This window comes from Taudactylus pleione, unplaced genomic scaffold (assembly GCF_031769625.1).
Source record: "Taudactylus pleione unplaced genomic scaffold, aTauple2 ptg000127l, whole genome shotgun sequence".
Lineage (NCBI taxonomy): Eukaryota > Metazoa > Chordata > Amphibia > Anura > Myobatrachidae > Taudactylus > Taudactylus pleione.
This window is the reverse complement of record NW_028284529.1, coordinates 9,014,767-9,039,334: the sequence shown is the minus strand read 5'-3', so window position 1 is coordinate 9,039,334 and position 24,568 is coordinate 9,014,767. Positions and strand designations below refer to the sequence as shown.

At 44.1% G+C, this 24,568-nt stretch overlaps 1 protein-coding gene across 3 annotated transcripts in view; it reads left to right on the top strand.

The window, feature by feature from the left end:
- The window catches only part of MOB3B (MOB kinase activator 3B), a 134,453-nt gene that overhangs the window by 83,725 nt on the left and 26,160 nt on the right, over nucleotides 1-24,568 (top strand). For 2 of the 3 annotated variants that reach the window (XM_088472652.1, XM_088472653.1), the window contains exon 3: nucleotides 11,596-11,798. The exons of the other annotated variant lie outside the window; for it this stretch is intronic. In XM_088472652.1, the coding sequence (XP_088328778.1) occupies nucleotides 11,596-11,798 (203 nt within the window). The remainder of the gene's footprint in view (nucleotides 1-11,595; nucleotides 11,799-24,568) is intronic. 3 annotated transcript variants of the gene reach the window in all.

The following is a 24,568-nucleotide window of genomic DNA, read 5'->3' as shown; positions in this document are numbered from 1 at the left end:
AAAGACTCCCTGAAATAGTACCAATCTCCCTGACTCCCTGAGTCTAGCAATCTCCCTGATTGCATCTTTTCCCCAGCTGTTATATAAAAAACAAAGACAAATATATACATTCAAAAGGTAGCATTTGTTATAAGGCACTTTGAGCCTGATTCAGCAAGTATCGCATCTGCGATTACGCACGCAAATGGCCGATAGTTGCATTCTGCGCAAGTGTATGCATCACAGTGCGCATGCGCAAAGCAGACACTGCGATCGCAGTGACTACGCAGACCCATCGCAGAGTGATTGACAGGAAGTACTGTTTGGGGGTGGTGACGGGGGGTGATCGGCGAAACACAGGCATGCCAGTGCATTTGAACATCATTACAGGGGCGTGCATAAATTAGCCACTGCGATACCATACGCAGCTTGGACTTTCACTGTGCACGATGAGGTTAGCAATACCGAGTAAGGTCAGAGCTTGTGCAAGTGTGCGTGAGGCTGCGATGGTACTCAATGTTACCGATGGTTTTGCAGTCTTGCAAAATATTACAGATGTGTGTAAGGTAAGGTGGGCATCCTTATTTTGTGCTGTTATGGCATAGCGATCGCAGTGGATTAGCATACTATCACAGTGAGACTGCATGCGTAATCGCTATAGCATTCGCAGTTGCGATCTATACTGAATCAGGCCCTTTGATCCCTATGGTTACATGTATTTTATGAAAGTCTCAGTGTGATTTCATCAACAAATAGTTCTTAATAACTGCTTCGGGGCTCATTTACATTTGGATGTAAATAAATTTTATGACATACCTCTCAGATGTAGCAGTATACATTCACTTTTCCGCCGCGCTCATAGGTGTTACTTTCACAATCTCCCTGAAATGCTTTTTCAAAAGTAGGCAAATATGATTCATGTGCTAAAATATATCAAATATAGGTTCTGATTCAGAGTTGTACATAAAACTGATGATTTACGCATAACTTCGGTGTTTAACAGCGGGTGCAGTCCTTCCTAATGTGCAGCATGCTTGACATGCTGTGGCCATTTGGGGGCGCGGAAGGGCTGGTGATGGCCAGCGTTCTCGAAAATGGGGTGTGTCTGCCCCATTTTCAAGGTATGTCTAGACCAGGGTCTCAGTCTTCCAATGCAGATTTCATGGCCCATACGGAGTGAAAACAGTGGCCATCCTGGGGGTTACCAAGATGGCCAATGATTTCCCATGTGATCCAGTGTTGCATCCTTGGATGCAGCAGCAGATCACAGAAACTTGCAGGAGGCATCTATTTACACAAGACTCCTCCTGCAGCATTATCATATCTACACACAGCAGCTGCGTCCACAGGCGCAACTGCTGTGTGTGCTGCATACAATTCTGAATCGGGCCCATAGATCATTGTATAACAAAAACCCATAGTGAGAGCAGCTGTTAAATGGGATGTATTAGTTCCAGTAATAGACAAAAAATTGGAAGGTAACAGCCTTAACACAGGTTGATAATAATAACTATGAAATAATAATAAACCAGTGTGTGCTGCTCTGCCCTGTCCTACGCCCAGCAGGTCCTCCTCTCCAGCTAGGATAGGATCTGTCCTGTTGCTTGTTGCAGTGGGAGCTGTTAGAGGGTAGACGCGTGCCCTACCTCCCACTGTGCATACATGTTTGATACCATGCAGACCTTAGGACATAGGCCCTCATTCAGAGCCGTACGCTCTGAGCAGAGCGCACGCTCTGAATGAGGGCCGGCCTCCATAAAAATGGAGCGTCCTTCTGGACGCTCGTATAGCTGTGGGTCACCACCCACAGGCTATACGAGCGTGCATTTTGATGGCCGCGATGGTCGAGACCATCGCGACCATCGAAATTGCGAGCCGGAGCCTGCGGTTGAGGTTTTCAACCGCAAGCTCCGGAGTGATTTTGGCTCTATCAGAGCCAAAATCACTCCCACTGACATCACTAGTGATGTCAGTGGGCCGGCTTCTGACGGGAGGCACGCCCCCGGCACGCCTACCAAAGGGGGCGTGCTGTCAATCAACATCGACAGCACGCCCCCTTTGATCAGACACAACGAGCGAAGGACTTTCCTTCGCTCGTCGCGTCTGGCGCATGCGCACGACGGAGCTCCCTCCGTCGTGCGCATGCTCAGTCCATAACATCGACCCACTTGCGAGCGGACAGCCGCTCGCGAGTGGGTCTGAATCAGGCCCATACTTGCCTATTCTCATGAAAGGGCCGGGAGGCTCCCAAAAATCGGGTGGCACTCCCAGCCGCCCGGAAAAGTGGGCAAGTGTCCCGACTGGATGCTCTGATTTGCCACCTTCAGTACACCAAAAAATCTCGACAGCGTTTTCTGGATGTTTGGTAAGCCTGTGTATAGCACATTCATGCCTATTCTCCCGAAAGTTGCGGGAGGCTCCCGATTTTTCGGGTAACCCCTGCACCCCCGGAAGAGTAGGCATATCTCCCGCATCCCGCCCACTTCCTAGTGAAGTGGGCAGGATGGGGAGATTTTACAGGGAGTTTTCGTATCTGCAAGTAGGGGGCAGGGCTAAACTGATGCAAATCATGTCATTTAACACCGCCCCTACTCGCAAATTGCGGGGGAGGAGATTTATAAAGTCGGTAAGTATGGTATAGCAGAAGCACTGTAGCTACAGTATGTGCAAGTCACACAAATATGGGAAGCTACTAAACTACTTGCTGGACATGCATCTTCTGAAAATAGCACAACATTGGCTGGTTAAAGCGGGCACTCTCCTGGCAATTGTTAATGCTGGCAAAAGGTTGATTGATTGGACAAAATAAGATTTTCACAAGTTAAGAATAGGAATGCTGCAAATATCACATCTGAAACACCATGAAATCATGATAAATCATCAAAAATACACAGCTTTTATATGCAGTCATATGATTCCCGGGGAGGGGGGGAAGGGGCAGCTAGAAAGTCAGCAATCCTGCATAAGCATCTAAGAAATATTTTAAGAACCAAATGTCTATTGATCAGAGTTGTATGCTATTGCACAGCCACAGAAACTTTGGAGCTCATTCAGGCCAGCTCACTAAGATGCATACTCTCGCAGCTGCCGATGGTATGCATTGTGCGCATGTGCATACCTTAGCAAAAGTTCACGATGCGTTCGCTCGCTGCGCATAGTGAGTGACAGAGTGAGTGACAGGAGAGGCCGTTTGTAGGTGGTAACGGGCTGGCCATTAAAAACGGGGGAGTGGAGGTGCAAACGCAGGCGTGCCTTAGCATCTCAATGGCATTTTAGAGGTGTGCATAATTATAAGACAGCATCATAATACACGTCACCTGGCTTGTTTTTACACTGAAGTGCTCGCAGTGCTTGCGGAAGGGTATGGTCAACCTCAAGTGCTGCAAAAGCATCTGATGTTACCCGATGTACCGATGGTTGCATACACTTCCTGGACATGACGTGCACAAGTGGGCATCTTAAGATAGGCTGGTGGGTGTCTGCATACACTATGTGATCGCTCTATAAGAAATACTGGGCGTGCTAATGATTTGCTTTGCGATCACACTGCCTACGCAATTTGCATACACATTGTGCGAGCGATCACATCTAGAGAGCGGCTCCTTTGTATGCAGTGGTTGTGCAATAATATGCTAATGTCACATGAGGTGTCTTGTGTAAATAGATGCCTCCTGCCAGCTTCTGTGATCCTCTGCTCCATCAGAGGACACAGCTATCGGATCACTTCTGTGAACATTGGCCATCTGAGTAATAGGGCCCATACACCTACACGATCAGCTTCCGATCCGTTTTACACCCGATTACCCTGCAGTTCCGTCGGCACCTTTTTTTTTTTTTTCTTTACACAGGATCAGTCGTATGATCGATCCTGTGCCTCACGCGCTCATTAGGTAATAGGGACAAACAGTCATTGAAATGACTGTATTGCCACACGATGGATCGCATAAAAAAAAATATGCCACTTTCTGAACACGATACGATGGTACATATGTGCTGCACATATGAGCATAACATAAGATACGATTGAAGGACCCGCAGGAGCGCGCATCAGATGAAAAAATGCACGATTTCAACAAGACTGAATGTATGTCGAGTTGAAAATCGTGTGATCGTCTAGAAATCGCGTAGTAACCTCAGGTTACTCAAGATGACCATGACATTCACACAGCTGGAACCAGTGAAGCTGGTATGTTTTTTTGCCTGCACTGAACGACATATCGTTCAGTGTAGGCTCTACGGGGGATGAGGAACGACTGTACGATTACAATGTTCCACTATCTGCTAGTGGATACGCACCTTAAACCTTCCATGTAAGGCACAGCAACAATTGTATCACCGTCTTTTGAAAGTTTCTGAATGAGTACAACCTTTCAAAATCTATTTGTATTTTTTATTATTAAAGGTTATATTTATTTTTAATAATATAGCATCAATTTTAATTTTGACTGTAAATACCTTGCAAGTTGATGTACAACCATTTCTAGACTGCAGAATGTTTGTGTTCTTGCACTGACTCAGTTGGAACATTAAGTACCTTTACACAATGTATAATCGCAGATTAACCTTCTTCTTTATTTTTCCAGGCACATGCTAAGCAGAAAGCATCTAAGCATTACTTCAATGCGTTATTAGAGCTCCCACTTGTGTCCTTAGATTATGTATGTTGCCTTGCTCAGCAGGTGCAGCAATACAGTCAGATGTAATTTACTGTGGCCTTATCCCATCTTATGGATCTTCTTTTCCATGTTAACGACAATTCAACAGGTTAACCACAAAGTGTGCTTATATCTGCATGTAAGTGGCTTTTATGAGATTCATTGCAGTTTATATAGGCAGTTTGTGGGCTATAGATTTTTCAATTGTCAATACTCGTGTATATAATTTATTTTATTGACTTGATACCTATAGAATACATAAAAGATATGCATTATATAATAACACTAAAGTGCAGAATATACTGCAAATGACCAACTTAATGAAAGTATCTTATGAACACTTTCTTTATGTATAAACATGTCAGTAGCAATTTGATTGTCATATTTGTGTGTGGTTAGAAATAAAATAACACACTAAGGGACATATTTAATTAGGTGCGGGATTTTTGCAGTAAAAATTACCGCGGCCATATTTTCATTAATGTGGGTATGTGCACTCCTGACACCTAGGTGCTATTCAATTGAAAAAAATGGTTGCCCCTTGTGCTCACCTTACCCCACAGACATTTCCTTTAACCACTGTAAGAGTTCCGTACCTCTCCCGGCTGGCTGTATGGGCTGCTTGGACTTCCTGCAAGCTGAGTGAGCTGCCTCGATTTAGTGTCCTCCCAGCTTGCACTGGACTACTGGAGCACCTTTTAGTGTCCTATCTCTATGCCCACTGCTCTGGGCTTATTAGTGGCTGTTCTTTTTTGGAACGTTGTGAGCCCTCCAGCTATATTTATATATATATATATATATATATATTTTATTTATTATTATTATTTATTAACAGTTTCTTATATAGTGCAGCAAATTCCTTTGCGCTTTACAATTTCAATTAACATTTTACTGGGTTGTAAAAGACATACATACAAGACATACGTGAAAGACATACATAAGGGTAAGAGGGCCCTGCTCGCAAGCTTACAATCTATAGGGAAATAGATGTTTATACACAAGGATAGGTGCTACATATTGCAAATTGGTCCAGCCCGATTACAGATGTTCTTGGTGGGCTGCATAATCCAATCACACTGGAAAGTTGGCCTTGCAGATATATATATATATATATATCTGTAGTACTCACCCCCTCCTTTTTCCTCCTTAGTTATTAGCCCTCCTTGTCTGATGTTAACCACAAACTCAATGTACCACATGTGACCTCCCACTTGCTAATTACACAAAGGGTGATGCTGACCTCCACTGGCTGTTTCTCCTGGCAGGCTATGGATAAGTTTCTTGACAAACCACTCCCCTCTAAAATGGGCCATACCAAACCAAACACACCTAAACCTCACCCGTGCAAGGGATCCTCCCTGATCCCGGACTCTGGGATGGAGGCACCCAAACCTTCCCAAGGCTTGCAACCCTTGGTGGAGGATGAGGCTCAAAATCCATTTTCTGCAGCCCAGATGCTTAGTCAGGTGATTTCTTCCCTGGAAAGAAAGATCAATGGAATTCAATCTTCGCCAAACTCCCTCATTTCACATTTGGAATCTAATTCCAAGCGCATTGTGGAGTTAAAGCTAAAAACCAGATACACTGCGAAAACTGTTCTGGCCATTCAAAATATCATCAATCAGCAAGCTGAGGTCTTACATTACTATGAGGAGAAATTCGAAAATTGCAATCCCTGCCGCAGCCTGAGTACTCAAAGTATGCTATGAAGTTAGCAATTCCTGAGTAAGGTCAGAGCTTGTGCAAGTGTGCATGAGGCTGCGATGGTACTCGATGTTACCGATGGTTTCACAGTCTTGCTAAGTATTATGGATGTGTGTAAGGTAAGGTGGGCGTCCTTATGTAGTGCTGCAACGGCATAGTGATCGCAATAGATTAGCATACTATCGCAGTGACACTGTGTGAGTAATCACTATTGCAATTGCGATCCGTAATGAATCAGGCCCAGAGTCCATAGGGTCAGTCCTACCGTGATAAGGGAAATGTCCTCATGGCCTATCACAATTCAACAGGCCTCTCTGTTTGGGACTTCTCAGTGCTGAATTTCCAAGATGTATCTGCCCTACTGGCACAGAGGAGTAATGCTTTTACTCCAGTTTGTAATTATTTTTTTTAAGCAAAATATTAATTTTGCTTTGTTGTACCCGACCAAGCTTAAGTTATACTCAATGGCAAACCTTATTTGTTTGATGATACTGACACACCCAGGTCTCATTTCAATGTTTCTGTCTCTACAATACCTGATGCCCATCGATCACCCTCTTGTGTTACCCGAAGTTTTACATGTTTCTCATTTGATAGGTCTCTATTGCCTCATTTACTTTCCTTTATAGTATGGATTTAAGGCACTGTGCCGTCCCCTCTATTGTAGATGGTGGCTTTCATTATTTTTGTTGGTTCATATTTTGTTATATTGTTATGGATTTTCCAATTGCCCCCTCTAGGAAGCATCCACTCCTGGGAGCATCCACCCCATCTAGTTTGTCCCCCCATCCAACTCCTTCCTTGTGCATTGCTTTACAATATTTTATCTTGACATATTTTGACACTTTGAATGGCCAATCAGATTCTGTTATCTTCTAGAAGGTGGTAGATACATAAGTAGAATCTGATTGGTTGCTATGGGCAACTTCTCCACTTCTAAAAACCCGCACTTTAGTAAATATACCCCTCAGAGTATGGATTTTCAGTCTTGTCTACAGCGTATTTGGTGCGACTATGCTGATGATAATGTCGAACATTGGGCAAACCCTGTACTCTTATGGCTGTCGAGAGTAGTGATAGGCCTGGATACTGGGGCGCCGTGGCTAATTCAGGTAGGCGTATCTACGCCCCTTCCCAAACAATTTTAAAAAGTACTCAGCACTGTGCCAGGGGGAAGATCCAGGAAGGGGGCGATTAGTGCTATCGCCTCCCCCCATAACACTTGCAGGAAGAGAGTGGAGACTGCAGCTGTTAAGCAACAACAGCCTCCTTGGACCTTCCGAAGCCCAGCACACAGCAGCTCAATGTGCCTCTCCAACCAATCCAGGCCTGTGTAAGTAGTACTTGCTACCCCCTCTTGACTTTATGTGCAACAAGACCGCACATCTTATCTAGTAGTTAATGACCTCAGGGGTACCCCATTAAGGTTTTCTAAGGGGACCCGTCAAGACTGCCCACTGTTGTCTTTCCTTTTTAATTTAGGTTTGAGGTTAAAGTCACAGCCTTTGCGGATGATCTTCTTCTGTATGTCTCTCATCTGGACTGGTGTATTCCTAGACTCATGGATAGAATATCACAGTTTGGCCTGATCTTGGGTTTTCTCATTACTATGGATAAATTGGTGGCTTTGTTTTTGGGCAACTAGCCGAGGCTAGACTCTTTGTGCCTTCAGTGGGCCCCATCTCTTACAAAATTCCTGGGAATTTATGTCCCTTAAGCAGTGGATACTCTTTATGATTTGAATGTACAAATACTTATTCTGAGGGCAGCGGACAAACTCAAGCAGTGGCGTCACCTTCCTCTATCTTTTTTCGATAGGTAGGGTTAATTTAATTAAAATTGTGACTTTCCAAAAATCCTATATCTTCTGCAAATAATTCCCATTTTATTGTCTCAAACTGATCTACCTGGCATACTTTCAGACATTTCAAATGGAACAATAAAAAGTCTGAAAAAAGCCTGGCAGTCTTACGATGTGCTAAGGCGGAGGGTGGAGTGTATCTTCCCGATGATAAATTAGACAATCAGGCAGCTATTTGTCAGTATATCCACGATTGGGTACATCAGCAGGATTGTTATGCTTACACAGTTTTGGAACAACAGTTTTTGCCAAGAATGTCTTTGATGTAGTTTCTCCACCTATACCGACAAAAGATATTTCCCACTATGGCCAATAACCAGTTACTTATGTCACCTTGGAATCTGTGGCATAAATTACAGAATAAATGGGCTCTGAATAGTCACCATACTTTTTTTTTCCAGGATGGGGAAGCTTGTTCCCCTTTTACAAAACAGGCATGTCACAGGATACAGAATACTGGTATGTTTGTTAATAAACTTTCCAGTAAAGTACTTACTATAATTCCATATATGACATTATAGGTTTGCATAGATTTGCCTTCTTTCAGACACAACATTATACTGTACAAGCAAGATATTGCCCCTTTTGTCACCGGCTGATATATCTAACAAATTAGACCTATCTTTCTCTCTCAGACTATTGTTTGAGCAGTCACCCATTGGTACCAGTTATTGCATGTTCCCCATTTTTTATTGCTAAGCCCTCGGGTATGTCTAACTGGCTGGTTCATTTTGCTACATTAAACCTGAATGATATACCATAGGCTTTGCTTTTTGTGAACATAACCTTATCTTCCACCATGTATCAAGAAATGCATTTTAAAATGTATTACAGAGGCTAGTTGTCTCCCTTCAGAGACTTTCTGATAGGCCTCTGACAGTCCCCAGTGTGAACCAAATGTGCCTGTGTTGATGCGTCAATTTATCACTGCCTATGGGATTGTCCCGTGATCAAGAGATTCTGGATCCAGGTTAAAACTTTTGCTCTGCGGGATATAGTAAATGATGTATCTCTATCACCGGAATGAGCTACTTTTGGTGTTACTTTCACTAATGTTAAAATTACTAGTGACTGCACTAGTGACTAGTGACTATAACTTACCTGTTAGTGGTCTATGCTTTTCTCTTATTCAGTCAAAGCAGCACTCCAGAAGCAGGCAGCCAGACATGTCCCGCTGAGGCTGTGAGTGAGGAGGGGACATCAGAGGAGAGACCGGGGCCATGCAGTCTATTGCTGCACTGCACAGCCCATGGGAGGACATCAGCATATGGTTATCCGCCCTACCTCCCTGCTCCCAGTCCCCAGGTGTACAGAGATTTCATGTATCCTACCCACCGGTTCCAGGCCCCTGCTGGGTGCCCGGATCTCCGTCACCCCGAGCACATGCCCCATTTGCCTCCATTACAGCTTAAATAGCATGAAGCCCTATCTCTGGAGAAAACACCTGTGTTTGCCAGATCTAGTGCTTATCTCCCTATAATAAATAGACTCAAATACCTCACTGCAACTGTAGAATGTCACAGATATGTCCTCTTGCATCTTTGCCGATTGCACTAGAAACGTGTGCATGCATTGCGCCATGCGATTAGCCGCGTGCGGCGTTTGCACCATGCAATCCTACGGAGTTGTGGATGCGAATGCAGCTCGGCGGTAAGCAACTCGCGCCATGCGTGCCGTGATTTGCCGCTACAGCGGCAAAGATGTAAGAGGACACATCTGTAAGTTGCGGTTTGCAGAGGTATGTGTGTACAATATTAAACCATTATGTTTATGTCAGCACAGAACATTGTCCTTTTCTGCACAGCATAACGCTGTGAGGTGTTTAATAAAGTGTCTTTAGTGCAACCAAGTGCAAAATTGGAATTGTCAGTATTGTCTTTTCATAATGGGATATCAAAGAGCTTACCAGTTCTATTTGTAACTTCAGTTATCCCACACACAGGAATACATTTATTATAGCAGTCAATATATTAGCAAGTAAATTACTAGCAAAATCCTTTTTTGTAGTGAATGAAATAAAACCAGCGGTGACACCTTTGTGTGGACACTTTTAATTTAGAGGAAAGATCGAATTCTTGCTGTATATAGTTTTTATAGTCAGCATTATTCAATTCCGTTCTAACCAAGTTTGAATTGAACCGTTTTATGATTTATAGTCGGTGCAAGTAATAGCTGTGTTGGAACCTGTCTTGTTTCTTTTTGCTCTAATTTTTTCTGCTGACTTCATCATTTTTGTTGTAACATTCAAAATCCTGTTAGTACTCTTAGCCCATTACTTACACAGAGGCGTTTTATGTTTCATAAAAATCGTTTTCTGACAAGTTAGTAATTCTCTATTGATTTCTACGGAAAACATGAACACATGATAAACTTGTGCATTACCCCATATCATTACAGCTATTTATCTAGGTTAACTGTTCATAGTAGAAAGAGAATGTGAAATTGGTGGGGAGAGGGGGTGAGATAGTGAACCATATGCAAGGCCAGATTCTGAGACTTTTAAGGAATTTATATTAAGAGTGTTCCGTTAATTATCGTGGGAGGTTTTCCTTATACAGTAAAGTGCAGCAAGCCAAGCAGCCGATCTGTAGCAGTGTTGGAAATGTGTGCTTAGTTTTGGCCTATTGTACTTCTTTTGTAAATGAATCCCATTGTACTGTAACTGGGATAAAGTGATGACAGAACATGGATGAAGATTGATTAGATTATGTGTAGATTGCTGTAATTTGTAAAGTTTAATCATCCTGTCGACAGAAAAATACATAGTTAGCTCTGAAGCAGCAGTTCATTATACTAATGATCTTTTTATTCCTCTATATAAAGCCCTCATATCATATTTCTTACTAAGTACTAAAATGACTGTTCTACTATTACTCACTTGCAAACAACACCAGAAAGGGAAACGATCTTAAAAATAAGCTTCCATGGAATAAATGTTTAGTATTATCCACAGCTACTTAGCGTGACTGGTCATTATGAAGTGCTTGAATGTGCATCTCTTGCTTTTAGGGAGTCTGCTGAAATTGTATTTGTTGAACTAGTTGGACAAGTAACAATATAGGGCTAAATTACGACGATCTAACTGACATTTATATTATTGTAGCTTTTCTTTTTGTTCCGAAACAGAAGCACCTAAATGTTCCTTTTTGTGTATATCATGTAATAACCAATAGCAAGAGATCAACCATACTAATATACAGCTGTGCCATCTGATAGTCTGAGAAAGGCCGACTGATCTTGGCATTGTTTATTTAATGTTTTTCTAATGTTGCTGAATGTATCCATTTCACATATACCAAGTCCCCATACCAGTCCTTCAGTAGGAATACTGATACAGGGACACTAAAGACATTTCTGGTGTAATCATTTTGTCATTGTATCTGCTTGCATTGATAGGAGTCCCTTTCCCAAAGAACTTCCTTCAGATCTGTAAGAAGATCCTGTGCAGGCTGTTCCGTGTGTTTGTCCATGTATATATCCATCACTTTGACCGCATCATTATCATGGGAGCAGAAGCACATGTCAATACCTGCTACAAGCACTTTTACTACTTTGTGACGGAACTGAATCTGATAGATCGCAAGGAACTAGAACCATTGGTAAGTGAGAGAACCTACTTTCTATCTTATTTATATCTGGAGAGAACTATATTTACATATTATGAATATTATTGGACAGTATTATCAAAGCTACACATCTTTGGCCTTATTCGGCGAAATACTTCCATTGTCACAAAATGTAATTGCAAATCCATTCATATCTTGCCAACCAATTCTGAGTAAGTGGCACAAATCTGGAGCTGCGACTCTTTCCCCGTGGCTGCGACTCTTTCCCCGTGGCTGCGACTCTTTCCCCGTGGCTGCATCTCTTTCCCCGTGGCTGCGACTCTTTCCCCGTGGCTGAGTCTCACTCCGCTTGTTGTACCTAGTTGAGATGAGACTGGATTGTGGCTGGTGGAGTGATTTGTGTGTATTTAGTAACATTTAAGAATCCATGAGCGTGCCTCCCCATCCCCAATAGAACCTGAAGGATTCTTTATTTCAGTAAAGTGTGTAGTGACATGTATAATCACTTTTATATTAGTTTCAAGGGTTTTGCATAAATTGCTGTACATTCACAGTTTGCCTCCAATAGCATGCAGTTATTATCAAATTTACACTACACCAGGGTCAAAGCATGTGCAACTCAGACCCCTCCAGGTGGCTGCGATTGAGACTTTACAATAGCCAATTGAATCGCACTGTGCAAATACATATCCACACCACACCCTGTATTGTAGTACTGTAGCTGTGTCTGCATGCCACCTGCAGTTGTACAGTATGCATTCCAGTCACATTTGAGACTGAAAAAGACGTGGATTGAGAAAATGTGTGCATGTACAGTACGAAAAATTACAACATGAGAAGGAAAAAAATATAAGTAGTGTTTCAGATGGACTTTGAATAAGACACCTTATCTTCTCATGGACAACTTTATATTCCACTGTTATTTCTGGCAAAACTTGTCCTAAAGAATTCTAACCCAAACATTTTCTAGTGTGATCTATTCCATTGAAGTATGTATGTCCCCATTCACACATTCTGGCATTTTTGTTTAAGCTGGTGATTCTGATTATAGTGATTAGCACCCTATTCTTTCTTGGACTCTGACGAATTAGGTGGGACTAGACCTGGAACATCCTGTATAAAGTTGTCCCTCTGGCAGTGATCAGAACTGCCAACTGTTGCCCCAGAAAATTGGCATCGACTTCTCTCAGATAAAATTGGTCTTTATGGAGTCTTAGTTACAATAATAATGATTAAGGAACTGATACAGCGTTGTATGCAGTAGCACAGCCTCTGCGTCTTTGTACAATATTCAAAAGCCCCAGGAGGCATCTTGTGTAAATAGACGCCTCTGTTATCCGTTGCTGGATCCATTGGACAATTGGGTAACCCTCCGGTTATGTTGAAGGGCAAGAAAGACAGAAAGTCTCTATATCAAGAGCACTCTTATTTATATAACTAATAATATTAAAATACAACTAATAATTTAAAGAAATGAATAAAGTTAAAAATTACTTACAAAAGACACCATAAAAAAGGGTAAAGTGCATATGCTGGAAAGTGGGGGATGAAATGCGGGATATTAAGTCCCTAATCTCTAAGGGACGGCAAAGTATTGACAAAAATATAAACAAACACATACAATATTCATGTACAAATGACATGGATAATAAAATACACCCAGTATAGAAATGAGGGCAACTTTGAATTAAAAGGTATATATTAATATTATTGGATATATAATTAAGAGTGCTTTCTGTCTTTCTTGCCCTTCAACATAACTATTAGTTCACTCCAGGGAGCACCACCACTACCATTTATTGGACGTTTAACACACATAGTGGTTCCAACATTCAACACATACCAGTGCGATGAAACCCAACTCCACTACCCCTTTTTTTTTTAAAATAACCCTCCGGTTACTCAGGATCTCCGGTGTAACGACGCTGCAGAGCTCAGGAAATCTGCGTTGGAAGATGCAGACCCTGGCCATGGAATACCTTGAAAACAGAGCCGTCATGCCCCCGTTTTCAAGAACACAGCCTGTCACCCCCCCACCCCCAAATTGCCGCAGGGGATGTAGTCTAAATACCGGCACCAGTATCCCGACAGCGTCAGGCCCATAATCCTTTAGTGTAAAGGAGAAGTTTAGTGGACAGTGGTATAGACAGCAAGGGAGACAATTCTATTATTCACTTATACAGTAACCACGTAAAGAGGCTCTATAACCTATTTATCTTGAATCCCTTGTTCACTGATTGCCTCATGACAAACCTTCCAATCCATTGTCTCTAATGATATCTAGTAGGCTTAATTGCTGTTGTCATACACACAGGGGAAATTAAAACAGATATGCAGCATTAGGCCCTTTTATTTTCCATGCAGGCATTGCACTATAGCTGAAGTTCCTCTAACAGGCAGGAGCTTTAAAACCCAATAATTCCATACAACCTGATTTATTACTAAGCATCTTAAACATTTATTTTATGTAAATAAGCACATATATCCATAAATGTGTTTCTTCCTTTCTCGTTTCTTATAACCGGAATTCCCTTCTAAAAATAAATAGGGAAATGTAAAATAAATATTGCATGACATGAAATAAGAGTATCAATAGTCCTTGTTTAAGACAGGGAAAGATGTTTTATTTTTAAGCAAAGCATGATATCATCATTAGTTTCCTCCTGCGGCTACAAATGTGACAGGCGATGGCTTAATCAGTCATAAAGCAGAGCAGTACATAATTATTAATGAGAGAAGTTCAGTCCCAGGTGTAGAGCAGTGCCTGCAGTCACTGGTGTTGTCTTGTCTTCCTGTCCTTTCATGTGTTCTCACTGACTGTTGCTTGTGCGTAGTGTTACACATAGTGCTGCTCTCAGCATGCAGGTCATTTATCTATCTGCTCTGGTAAGTAGTGACTATGGGGAAAGCTGTCATATTGTGCACAAAGTTACATACTGGACAGATGAAGAAGATTTGTGCTATTATGTTTGTAGACATGCTTTGCATGAAATAAAAAGATAAAAGACATAGCTACAGTACACAGTTTTTTCCTTTGGAGACATCGGGCCTGATTCACTATGGATCACAATATAGCGTACGCACGCAGTTTTACTATGAATTTATGCTAATCCGTAGCAATCGCAATGCTGCCGCATCACTACATAAAGACGCCCACTTCCCCTACATGCACATCCGTATAAACATCAGTACAATCGAGTACCATCGCAGTCTCACGCACAGTTAAGGCAGGTCAGACCTTACTCAGGAATTGCTCACTTCAGCGTACGCTATGATGCCTCAGGCTGCATAGGGTATCGCAGTGAATAATTTATGCACGCCCCTGCAACACCGTTGAAACGCACTGGCACGCCTGTGTTCGACAGACCACCACCCCGTTACCACCCACAAATGGCACTTCCTGGGTCTGTGTAGTCACTGCGATCTCAGTCCTGATCGCAGTGGCCGGTTTGCACACATGTACTGCGATGCATACGCATGTGCAGAACGCAACAATCGCCGATTGTGTGCGTTTAAGCAACTGCGTTCCTTGCAGAATCAGGCCCATTGTCCTGTACAGTCATTTTTATACTATGTAAATATGCTGCTATCCAGTATCACATGACAGCATACGTGAATACAATGTAACCGGAATAAAGGGACTTTTGTTTTTGCACATTTCATTGACCCATATACACATGGCAATATGATGTCATGGGAGATCTGCAAACCTTTTTTTTTTTTTTTTTATGAGACATGATATTTAAATTAGATGACAGATTGCATACACCGAAGATGATATATGTTGGACTATACAGGATGCTGCTTTGTTTTTTAGTTTGTGTGTTTTTACAGCCTGTGGTTTGTGCTGTCCCTTTATCCCTTGGATAATAAAATGAATTGCACAGAAAGGGTCTGATGCAGAGTGTGAACGTATGTGTGTCACAAGCAGGCGTGAAATTTGTTCACCAAAAGATACTGCAATTATGTGTTTGCTTCTTTTATTATGCTGGGTACACACTAAGGTGACTCTGTCCTGGCGGCCGATTGATAGGCTACACACGAACTTCATAACTGAGCAGGTATTTAAATTTGGCTGGCCAGTTGAGATGTCATTGTCAGCGGTCCCTGCAGCCAGTGTACGGGAGCTCGGCAGGTCACCCTTACACAAAGCCAGATGTGCCGTATATATATCTGCAAGATATAGCTGCATCGGATGTGCTGCAGGGCTGATCTAATATGTCTGTGAATGACGTCGTTCACAGACATATAGGGTGTACAATCCCCCTGCTGAGCCGCTACCAATATATCGCTCATCGATGGAAAGAGCGATATATCGACTAGTGTGTACCCAGCCTTAGGATAGCTGCGATACTATGTTAAATGCATGTGTATGTTAAGTGCATCATAAAAACAAAAGCATGGCTATTCTGAGGAATGAATTTGTTTTTTAAGCTGAATTTTGCTAAATGTATCATTTCTGAATACAGCTGCGATAATTATAATATATTATGATAATGATGATCCGATCATTCTGCTGTGTGGTGTGGCTGGGTATGACTGGAAAAACTTAAAGGTAAACATCACCGGAAAAATACGTAAGAAAATGCGTTAGGGGGGAAATATTTTGCTGAACTGTATTTAAAATGTCACTAAATTAGAAACAACCCTACTGCTTCATCACCGTCATGTACTTTACTATTCCAAATAAGGGTGAATCTAGCATTATTTTATAAAAAGATTTTAAAAAGAAAATGAATGTCTGTGATACAAGGCAGAGCTGTGTGGTGGCATTTTCACTTCTCTGGTTAATGTGCATAGAAAAGGCAATATAGTCATTTAATCCCACCCTGGAGTCCCAGCGGCAGCTTATTTTAGTGTACACGCTAAGCTGTCTGTGCAATGTAAATGGTTCTATACATGTCCTGCTCCTCTGGTTAGGTAATGTCTCATGTCTGAGAGGTATTGAATTGGAATGTTATTATTACTGGATAAGACCAAGCAAGCATCTGCCATTAATCCTGGTTATTTCGTTTAATCTTTGTTCATAGAGTATATTTCATTGTTTGTTTTCACATCCATGTCTGAATATAGGCAGATACATTCATGTAGAGGTGTTTATCTAATTGGTAATAAGGTGCATTTCTACTTCAAGGTCCATAGGGTATCCACAGGATACCTTGGGGTATAGGTGATGATGTCAGGCATCGGGCACCATAGAGTTCAGTTTTCAGCCTCCCAGGATGCACTAGGGTCCAGCTCCTATACCCCGCCCCCGAGCCAAGGCATCTCAGTTTCGTTTGGTGCCCAGCCGGAGTCGGATGCACCTGCTAGAGGGGGGCTTAGAAGAGTTTTCTTCATTGCAGCTGTGGCTGCACATCTGGAAGTACAGCATGGACAGTCAATACTGACGTCCATGCTGTCTTCCCTACACCCCGCCGGTACCAGAACGCCGGTACCGATCCGCGGATGCTGGTAAGCATCTGGGGTCACAGCTAGCGGTGACCCCAGATGTTTTGGGCCATGGCTGGATCTAAGGGGGACAACAGGTAAGCAACAGGGGTCCCGCGGTGGGACCCTGCTGAACATGGTCCAAAGTCCCCAGGCAGGGGGCTCCCTGGGGACTGGCTGCAGCGTGGAGCCAGGTATTAACCTGCACTTCCACTACCTCCCTGGGACAGCGGACCGCGGAAGAGCGCATCAGTACCCTGGCGTCTCGGATTTCTTCAGCAGCTGTAGCTGCTCGTCGCACCTTATGGTTGCGATCTTGGAAGGCGGACGCTGATTCCAAAAAGGGCTTGGAAGCGTTGCCTTTTAATGGAGAAGTTCTATTTGGTCCGGACCTGGACAAAATTGTAGCCACACTGGCGGCAGCCAAATCGGCATGTCTCCCATCTGCTGCAATTCCTTCCGGTTCAGGTACGTTGTCCTTTCGGCCTTATAGGGCCCAGGGTAGGCCTAAAGCACAGTCCTTTCCCCGACAGGCTGGCCCCAAAAAATCGGCCAAGCCCCGGAAGCAGGCCTGGAGTACCAGACGTCCGGCCCCTAAGCCAGATGACAAGCCTGCGGCCTGACGGTCCAGGCCTCCCTTTGGGGGATCCCAAAGTGGGAGGCCGCCTGCTGCAGTTCGCCCGGTGTTGGTCAGTCACCACGACAGACACTTGGGTTCTCGAGGTGGTTTCTCACGGGTACGCCCTCTCCTTCCGGCACAGACCCCCGTCTCGATTCTTCACCATGGGTCTGCCATCAGAACAGAACAAAGCCTTGGAACTGCGGAAGGTCTTGCACACTATGCTCCAGGCTGGAGTTATAGTGCCTGTTCCATTCTCCCAGAGGGGCCAGGGTTTCTATTTCAATCTCTTTTTGGTGCAGAACCCCAATGGGTCGTATCGTCCGATACTCAACCTCAAAGCTCTCAACAAGTCTTTGCGGGTGCCGAAGTTTCGGATGGAGACCCTACGGTCCATCATTCTGGCGCTGGAACCTGGGGACTACATGGTGTCGTTGGACATGCAGGACGCTTACCTGCATGTCCCTATTCTTTTACGCCATCAACAGCTCCTCAGGTTTGCAATCCGCAACGGCCACTTTCAGTTCCGGGCGTTACCTTTTGGCCTGGCGACAGCACCACGTGTTTTCACCAAGGTGATGGCGGTCATGACGGCTTCCCTGCAGCTGCAGGGAGTCCGCATGTTACCGTACTTGGACGACCTTCTCTTGGTGGCAGGATCTCCAGAGCTCCTTCTACGCCACTTGGACCTGACCATTGCGGTACTGCAACGGCACGGCTGGTTAATAAACTGGCAGAAGTCCACCCTGATCCCGTCTCAACGGATTCTGCACCTCGGAGCCTTATTGGACTCCGGACAGCAAAGGATCTTTGTGACGGGGGAAAAGATCTCTGCCTTGCAGTTGAGGGTGCGCAGTTGTTTGCAGAGCCGCCGGGTGTCTCTGCACTCGGCGATGAGGTTACTGGGCTCCATGGTGTCGGTATTCGACATGGTGGAATATGCCCAGTTTCACTCCAGACCTCTGCAGCACCTGATCCTGTCCAAATGGAATGGACTGCCTCAGACTCTAAAATCCCAGACGATGGTGCTCACTCCGGAGGTTCGCCTGTCCCTAGCCTGGTGGTTGCAGACGACCCATCTCAACAAGGGTCGTCCGTTTTGGGTGGCAAATTGGGTCCTGTTGACAACAGACGCCAGTCTTCGGGGCTGGGGAGCAGTCTCGGGTCCACACTTGTTCCAGGGCAGGTGGACTTGAAACAGAGCTTCCAATAAACATTCTGTAGCTCCGCACGGTGTTCAATGCTCTCCAGCAGGCACATCGGGTTCTCCAAGGTCACCCAGTGCAGGTCCAGTCGGACAACGCTACCACCGTGGCCTACATAAATCGACAGGGAGGAACCCGAAGTCGGGCAGCTCTCGTAGAGGTGTCCCGAATCCTGGTATGGGCGGAGCGCAATCTCCCGGCCATATCAGCAGTATTCATTCCGGGAGTGCTAAACCGGGAGGCGGACTTTCTAAGTCGCCAGGACGTTCATCCGGGGGAATGGTCCCTGCACCCGGACGTTTTTCAACTGCTGGTGGACAGGTGGGGTCTTCCAGAGATCGACCTCATGGCGTCCCGGCACAACAACAAGTTGCTGGTGTACAGGTTTCGCACAAGAGACGAAAAGGCGTCTCTGGTGGATGCTCTGTCCGTCCGGTGGACGTTCCGGTTCGCTTATCTGTTTCCTCCGTTTTGCCTTCTTCCGCGGGTAATCCGGAAATTCAAACAGGAAGGAGGGACGCTTCTGTTGATAGCTCCCGCATGGCCCAGATGGCACTGGTTCTCAGACCTTCAGGGTCTGTCCGTGGACAGTCCTCTGCGGTTGCCGCTACGACCGGACCTTCTGTCACAGAGTTCCTGTCTTCACCCGGACCTGATTCGGCTGTCTTTGACGGCGTGGCTGTTGAGACGGCCATGTTAAGGTCCAGGGGGTTTTCCAGCTCTGTAGTGCGAACCATGCTAAGAGCTTGGAAACCGTCTTCCGCGAGAATATACCATTGTGTGTGGCATGCGTTCTTCCAGTGGTGTCGACCGAGAGGTTATGCACCTCGGGAATTTCATCTGTCTAGAGTGCTGGCCTTCCTCCAAGCAGGACTGGACCATGGGCTTCGCCTTGCTTCTTTGAAGGTGCAGGTTTCTGCCCTGTCTGTCTGGTTCCATCGTAGGATTGCTACAATCCCTGATGTGCGCACCTTTATGCAAGGTGTTCTGCGAATTCAGCCGCCTTTTGTTCCACCTGTGGCGCCTTGGAAATTGGCTGTGGTCCTCAGGGCTCTCCAGGGACCGCCGTTTGAACCACTGGGCTCAGTGGATCTTAAATGGCTAACAGCTAAGACTGTTTTCCTTCTGGCCATAGCTTCGGCCAGACGTGTTTCTGATTTAGGGGCTCTCTCTTGTAGACCCCCTTTCTTGATTTTTCATGGGAAAAAGGCAATGCTGCGCACTTGTCCTGAATTTCTTCCCAAAGTTGTTTCCCGGTTTCATATTAACGAAGAAATCGTTGTGCCGGCTATTAACTCACCTGGCCTTTCAGTGGGTGAGGCCACTTTGGATGTTGTGCGGGCCTTAAGGACTTATGTTGACCGCACTTCTTCATTTAGGAAGTCGGACGCCTTGTTTGTCCTCTATGGCTTCCGTAAAAAGGGTTGGCCTGCTTCAAAGCAAACTTTGGCAGCTTGGATCCGTATGGCGATTTCAGAAGCTTATCTTCATGAAGGCCTGCCGGTTCAACCTTCTGTGAGGGCTCATTCCACTAGGTCTGTGGGTCCTTCGTGGGCAGCTCGATGTGGTGCTTCTGCAGTCCAGATCTGCAAGGCGGCCACGTGGTCTTCTGTCCATACCCTTGTGAGGTATTACACATTTGACACCTTTGCCTCTCAGGATGCTTCATTCGGGCGGCGGATTCTCCTTTCAGCACAGGAGCGTCCCCACCCTTAAAGGATACTGCTTTGGGACATCCCCATGGTATCCTGTGGATACCCTATGGACCCTGAAGTAGAAAATATGAGATATGGTAAGAACTTACCTTTGTTATCTCTATTTCTACGAAGTCCATAGGGTTCCACAGGACTCCCTCCCTGTCGCACCTGTGCTGCAGATGGGCTTTGCTCTGGTCACCGGTTTTTCCATCTCCTTCTGGTGAGAATGTGATTCTTGTGTGTGTCCAGATCTTTTTTCTCTCTCTTCCTTCTCCTCCTCCGGCCTATGGCTTGGTACGTAACTGAGATGCCTTGGCTCGGGGGCGGGGTATAGGAGGGGGACCCTAGTGCATCCTGAAAACTTAACTCCTATGGTGCCCGATGCCTGACGTCATCACCTATACCCCAAGGTATCCTGTGGAACCCTATGGACTTCGTAGAAAAAGAGATAACAAAGGTAAGTTTTACACTTGTCATTAGTCAACATTTACTCACCATATTAAGCTACCTGTATTTAGAATGACTGATCATTTTAGTCAATCTATTATGCAGATGAAGAGGCCTACAGTATGTATCAAGCTGGGGGTTTTTTACATAACATTATGCAGAAAGTGCAGTTTATGCATAATTATATGTATTGTTGCTATGTACTAATGGCACAATGCAGGATATTTCACATAAATCTCCGGCATAGTGCTAATTAGCACTTCAGATTGCAGTCCCCATTATTATCAATGGGGACTATGGGCCTGATTCAGAGCCGGACGCAATTAGCGCTCGCTCGTCCTGAAAATAGGGGTGGCTATTCAAATGAACCGTTCGCTGTTTGTGGTCTGTTCACGCCTCTAGGTCTGAATGAGCTAACAAAACTTGCGGTCTTTTTTTTTGGAAACTACGCCCCCTGGCCGCTCGCATCCTACGTCATGTCCGCTATTTATTAGATTAATCGAGTACATCGAGTACATCGCTATTCTTGTGGTTGGTTTTTGCTACCACAATTTTGCGAGCAGTTCTGGCTTAAAAAAAACCCAGTGACGTGGTCAATGACGCTGCTGTATTAATTATGCACACTCATAAAACGCCCGTTTTGACCTTTAAGCACGCCTGCGTTCTGATCTCCACTCCCCGTTTTCAAGCACCTTCCCCTGTTACCACCCACATACGTCTCATCCTGTCACTCAAATTAGCAGGCATTCGCTATTTTGCGAGCACATGAATTTCGGCCGCACTGACTGGTTCGCGCATGCGTATAACTATCCGTATGCATGCGCAGTTGGGCAAACATCGCTCGGAGCGAACGAGCTGCTGCTTACGAGTGGCTCAGAATCAGGCCCAATGATCTCACCCCTATGTACTATAGGGGTAATGACAGTTTACTAATTTTAGAGACTCTTTTTAAGGGCTCTTTCTATACAGTCATAAACTATTAGCTTTCTACACGTTCTAATGTAAGCTTTAGCTACCTCTCCTTTACAGTGTTGGTATTCACAAGCTCACTGTTATATGTTCTCTATTATATTTCCACCAAGTTAACAGGTTAAGGTTCATACTGCAATATTACAGCCGATGTTAAGCAATTGCCCAGATATCGTGGTGTATGTGGGTTGAAAACACTGATGGCTGATAATAATCTTTTAAAAATCAAACAGGCCATTTGCTGTCATCTTCTAAAAGCATTTTCCATATTAACAAACTGCAATGAATCTATAAGTCATTTGATCACAAAACTCATAGGTCCAAACAGCAGGATCTTGACTGATTTGACACCCATTTATGTGGCCAAGTTGAAAGATAATCTTTAGGGTTAAAGCAGCAGAATCAAACATATTGTGGACAGTGAGGATAATTTATGAAGCAAACTACTGGTAGAGTTTTCAGCTGGTATATTGCAGTCCTCATTTTTCAATGTCTCCTACAGTCCAATCAGTATAATACATGTGCCAGGCTTAACCACTGCTTTGAATCAGTTTTACAAAACATATATTTAGTATACAAATGCTGGTTAGTCATTGGGATAATTGCAGTTTATGTTTCACATCTGGAGGTTTAATGACTAACCAGCTGTAAGTCTAGGGCAGGCGTGGCAGACCAGTTTTTCCCCACAGCTGGTTTCCTTTCAGAGTCATTGAGTTTGAAATAAATGGACACTAAACGTTATTGGGCTTTCGAGTAACTGTGTTGTGTGCGGCTTTACAAAATAGAAGTGGCTTTTTTTACGGCATGGGTCAGTAATTTCTGCGTTAAAATAAATAGGAGGAAACAAACGACATATGCTCCACGGCTACATCAAAAATCCCTCCTGCACAGATTGGATCATCAATGTACAGCAGATGTTGGCAAGTGTGATGAATGTGTGTCTGGAGAATTATTACTTTGCATTCATGTATAGAATTTGAGCTCAGGACAAGTGTATGCCCTTTTCTGTTGTGGATGAAAAAGTTGCCATTTAAACATACGTGGTAACAAATATTATGTCATGCTAAAAGATCCAGGAACTGGATAAATCTGTATCAACAATGTATAACACCATTAAAGACACAGAGAAAACTGTATTAAATGTGTGTGTCTGAAACTTAAGCTTATGAAACAAATGTGCTAATGAGACTTTCATAGGAGCACAGGTTACGCCATCTCAGTGCTGCTAGAGTATTTGATGTAACAGTCATCATCCCTTTAATATGATCTCATCTTGGCAGATGGACAGATAATGCTCAGCCTGAGGGGAGGAGGAGTGTGACCTCTGCTGGCAATGCAAACATTTAAAGAGAGAATGGAAAACAGACATTACCCCCAACATGTTTGCAGTGAAGTTGGCATATGATAACAAGTAAAGCAGAACTATAATAGGAGTTAGTGGAAGAAGCTAGGTTCCAAATAGCACAAAGTTCTTACAGTATCATAGTGCTGGAGAAAGATTGTGGTGTCAAATTTACCTCTGTATGAAATACAGTCCTTAACATCCAAATTGTTTATCAAAGTGTGACTGAATCTTATGTTCCCTCTCTCTCAGCTCCCATCCAGCTCTGGTAACTGACACTGGGGGTGATTCAGCATCAGGCAAAATTGCAAAGCTGCACGCAGTCAGACGCAGGCGACGCGGTCCCTGGCCTTGCCACTCCCGGAAACCGGCTGACACCGCCCCTTAAATACCTCTGCCTGTCAATCAGGCAGAAGCATCAAAGGTGCTGCGTGCGATTACGCAGGACCCATTCTGCACACTCTTAGAATGGGTCCTGCGCATGTTCAGATTCCCAATAATCGGGAATCTGTGTTCAGCATTGCACTTGCGTGCGCTGCTGAACCAGCCCCACTGTGCGTATGCGTAGTGTCAGGTTCTTAGAAGGTGGCTTTTGAAAATGTGCAAGACTTACCCGCTATGTCCAGGATATATAACCTGCAAGTTCATTTTAGTACATAGAGGGGATATTTTAGTTAGAAATGAAAACATCCATCACGATACAGACTGATAATAATAGAAGCACTGCCATCATTATTAATACATAGGCCCCCTTGTCACCACTTTTTCTAGGTGGATGAGGCTATTATTCTCTATCTACACCTTCTGCAACTTTCTAAAGTAAAGCACTCACCAGCATTAATGAGAAGTTTCTTTATGATGATTATTATTTTACTATCATTTATTTATATAACTTTGATCATACTATGCAGTACTGTACAGAGTATATGTAGTCCACATCAGTACCTGTCTCATTGGAGCTTACATTCTAAAAATCAGTGTGGGAGGAAACTGGAGCATGCAAACATAAGGTGAACAAGCTCACACAGATAGGGCCCTGAAATGAGCACTTGACCCCCAACATTGTGGATGCTTGTCACTACGCTACTGTGCTG